The sequence below is a fragment of the Vigna umbellata genome, chromosome 1 (genome assembly GCF_029865625.1).
Source record: "Vigna umbellata cultivar VRB3 chromosome 1, Vumbellata_1.0, whole genome shotgun sequence".
In the NCBI taxonomy this organism is placed as follows: domain Eukaryota; kingdom Viridiplantae; phylum Streptophyta; class Magnoliopsida; order Fabales; family Fabaceae; genus Vigna; species Vigna umbellata.
This window is the reverse complement of record NC_142165.1, coordinates 81,346,218-81,349,858: the sequence shown is the minus strand read 5'-3', so window position 1 is coordinate 81,349,858 and position 3,641 is coordinate 81,346,218. Positions and strand designations below refer to the sequence as shown.

At 34.2% G+C, this 3,641-nt stretch overlaps 1 protein-coding gene across 1 annotated transcript; it reads right to left on the bottom strand.

Moving 5' to 3' along the window:
* Positions 1–1,194: 1,194 nt before the first annotated feature.
* LOC148206576 (protein FAR-RED IMPAIRED RESPONSE 1-like) lies at positions 1,195–1,632 on the bottom strand. The gene has a single exon (XM_088108097.1). The coding sequence runs from the start codon at positions 1,630–1,632 to the stop codon at positions 1,195–1,197; it is 438 nt and encodes a 145-aa protein (XP_087964223.1).
* Positions 1,633–3,641: the final 2,009 nt, after the last annotated feature.

The following is a 3,641-nucleotide window of genomic DNA, read 5'->3' as shown; positions in this document are numbered from 1 at the left end:
AATCATTAAACTCTGAAAAAACAATTGAATCTTACCGATCCAATTGAGTTGGGTGTTGTGTAATGTGTGTTCAGTGTCACATCAATGTTGTTGCTGAATGTTGTATTTGGTACCTCCATCATAGTTTCCTGTATTAGTAGTAAGTATGAAGTTAGTTTAAATTTCTTTAGTGTGAAAACTTTAATATCACCAAATATTTATTGCAATTTATAACAGTAAGAAATAATGAAATAAATACTTACAGCAATACCAATGGATGTTCGACTACTAGCTTTTGCTGATGGTTTCTTCCTTGTTATTCTCTCCGTTGTGGATTTCAACCTTCTTGTCCTAGGTCGACCCTTTCGCTTCACAGATTTTGGGCTTTGGACTTGAACATTGTTTATAGTTGTGTCAACATCATGGCCTATTTTACTATCATGTAGGTATTGTTGTTGTGTGTGGCTATTGTTGTTGACGTATGGTGAAGGTGAAATTTGTAATCCATGCTTGTTGACAAAGGAACTAAGGTTGTCAACCAATAATTGTGTCAAGTGTATTGACTCACATGCAATCTCAGCAATATTTCCAAAATTCTTGCATAAGTTATCATAGCGTTCAATATGGGGATCCTTTTCCTTGTTGTGGTATGATGCTCTAATATACGTGTGCTTTCTGCAGACATTTTTACACCATCTTATGAGTATGTACTTAGCAGGAAGCTCTGTTACTCGCTCTTGTGCCAAAACACATACAGAATGTCTACATATAATACCCCTAAACTCAAAAGGCAAACAACTGCAATTAACATCCATTGTGTCTCGTTGATATGTAACCATGAATACCCTCTCTTCCCTTATTTCGTTATGAATGGAGTCCTCCATGACCTTGTACAACGATGAATTATCTTCTACCACAACACCATCAACGAAACAATTAATTTTACCTCTAAATTCGGACTGTATTTCTGCAAACTTAGCATGTGTGTAATGCTTTTGGAATTGTCGCTCTATGAGTGATTGTGACCCGCATGGAAGAGTTGTGTTTAATGATGTGAAGTCAGCTAGGCTCTCTTTTTCTATCTTGTGTTGTAGTGCATTGTCATATTGTTTAACAAATTCTTGAAGATTGTTTGTGAGTTAATATATCCATCAAAGAATGCATTCATGCTTTCGCTTCTTTGAGTGGTTGACATGGCAGCCCAAAAAGTGTTTCTCAAGTAACATGGACATTTAGTATACGGTTGTCGTCATCAACATCAATCTCGAAAAAGAAATCCTTATTTAATTGTCTCATGGAAGAGAAATGGTTTAAGAGTGCCTTTGCATCACCATCTTTATTTAATGCTCTTCTTTGTTTGGCCACATAATTTCTAACATTGTGTTTGACAAACTCCAGGTTCTCGTAACCTCTTGTAGCACAAACCAAGGACCGGAAGCTCTTGTTAATCCTCACTCCTGCTTCAACATTCAAGTCTAGTGTTCTTTTAACGTTCAGATTCATCCTTTTATTGCCTCGGAGCAATCTTGACTTTGTTGGACTAAGATCATGACTATGTACATCATCAAATGCTGAAATGTACCACTTGGCATCTCTTTTTGATACAATCATTCGAGCTGCACAATCATTAGCCAGTGTTGGACGTGCAATCATTTGATTCTCAATGGGGACACAAATTTTGCAGCCCTAGCACACACCATCATGAAGTAACATAATTCGTTCTTGTTGTTCTTCCTTGAAGTCCTTGTTCGAATTCCAAAACTCTTTGATATTGCATATTGTCTATAAAATGACTTCACTTCATTAATAGTTTCAAAGACCATTCCAACTGTTGGAGGGATTGAGTTAGGTTGAATATGGTTTTCATTTAATTCTTCTTCTACATTGTCATGTTCTTCATGAAATTCAATATCATCAAAAGATGTATTTATATGCTCCATGTCCATGCTTCTCCTACAATAATTCAATAGAAGAATAATTACTACTTACTGGCCTAATTAATAACATCCTTAACTTAATAAAATTTGTAGATATCCATAACCAGAATAATAAATAACCACATATGAATGAGCAAATAACCACTTACTGCACCTGTAAAAGTTATTCATGAAATTCAATATTATCCAAATATGTATTTATATGGTCATTGTCCGTACTTCTCATAAAACATCTCAATAGAAGAATAATTACTACTTATTGGGCTAATTAATATCATCCTTGATAATGAACTTAATCATTTTTTTAGATGCTCATAACCAGTATAAGAACTAACCACATACGAATGACCAAATAACCACTTACTGCACCTGTAAAAGTTATTCATGAAATTCAATATGATCCAAATATGTATTTATATGGTCATTGTCCGTACTTCTCCTAAAACAATTCAATAGAAGAATAATTACTACTTATTGGGCTAATTAACATCATGCTTGATAATCAACTTAATCATTTTTTTAGATGCTCATAACCAGTATAAGAACTAACCACATACGAATGACCAAATAACCACTTACTGCACCGTTAATTTTGAATTTGAATTTTAAATTTACAGTCTGGAAATAATTACTTCACAGTTAACATTACAAACCATTATGCTATCCCATGAAATTAAAATGGGTATAGAGTTAAATAATTCAATCGGAAGAAGAAGTCAAATTCAAGGAAGATGACAAATATAAATCCAAACATTAAATAATTTCAACAACCTCCTGGGCAACACAAAAATTTATTCTTTTGCAAAAAAAACTTCTAATCACTCACCTATTTAATAGAACTTCAGTGGTTGTTGACAGATATGGACCTCAATAAATGGTCTAGACCACTTCATTCACTCATTTCATCTTGTAGCAATTTTAGGGTTTACGGTTTCCTAATAAGTAAATGATGGAAAAACTTTCTCTCCCACCTCTCATTGCAGTCGAAACTTGAAAAAGGGTCTTGAGCTTTAAAATTTTGCAGAGGCATTAAATGGAGTTGTCATTCCATTACTTCTATCACAAGAAATGACAATTAATGCTTAATAGGGCATTTTCATCATTTCAGTTGAATGTTATTAAAAGTTGTGCTGATGTGGGTAGAGTAAACACTTTTGCGCAAGGGAACCAACACTATTCACGTATTGGAGGTATGCCCACTGTTAGGGTTACATTTACTTCAGCCCCAACGTTCTCTTTCAATAGCTAAATCATGGATTAACTTTGTTTTTGTTCCCTTCCTCTTCTTTTCATCTTTTATTCAAGAAAAACAGAGTTTGGCGATTGTATGTTTTGTTTTTAGGTATTCTCAATCTTTTGGTTACATTACCTACACAACCAATTCGTTTTTATGTATTCCCAATCTTTAGGTTACATGGTATAAGTTTCTTTAAGTTGACTTCGTCTTCGTTTTATGTTTTTTGTCAACATAAACAGAGAGTAATGGAAGCTTGGGAACAACTTGATATTGATGAAAGTGATCTTGATAGTTTTATTCACCGTTGCAATTCGAATAACAATGTCATTTCGGGCCCTGCTGGTGTCATTGAGGCAACCATGATTAACCGGCAAGTGAATGAAAACATTTCGACACAAGAATTTTTGAGTGACATTGCAAAAGCCAATTTTCAACGTGACTTCACATCCAATGCTTGGGTATGGACTGAAAAATTAATTGACATCCAT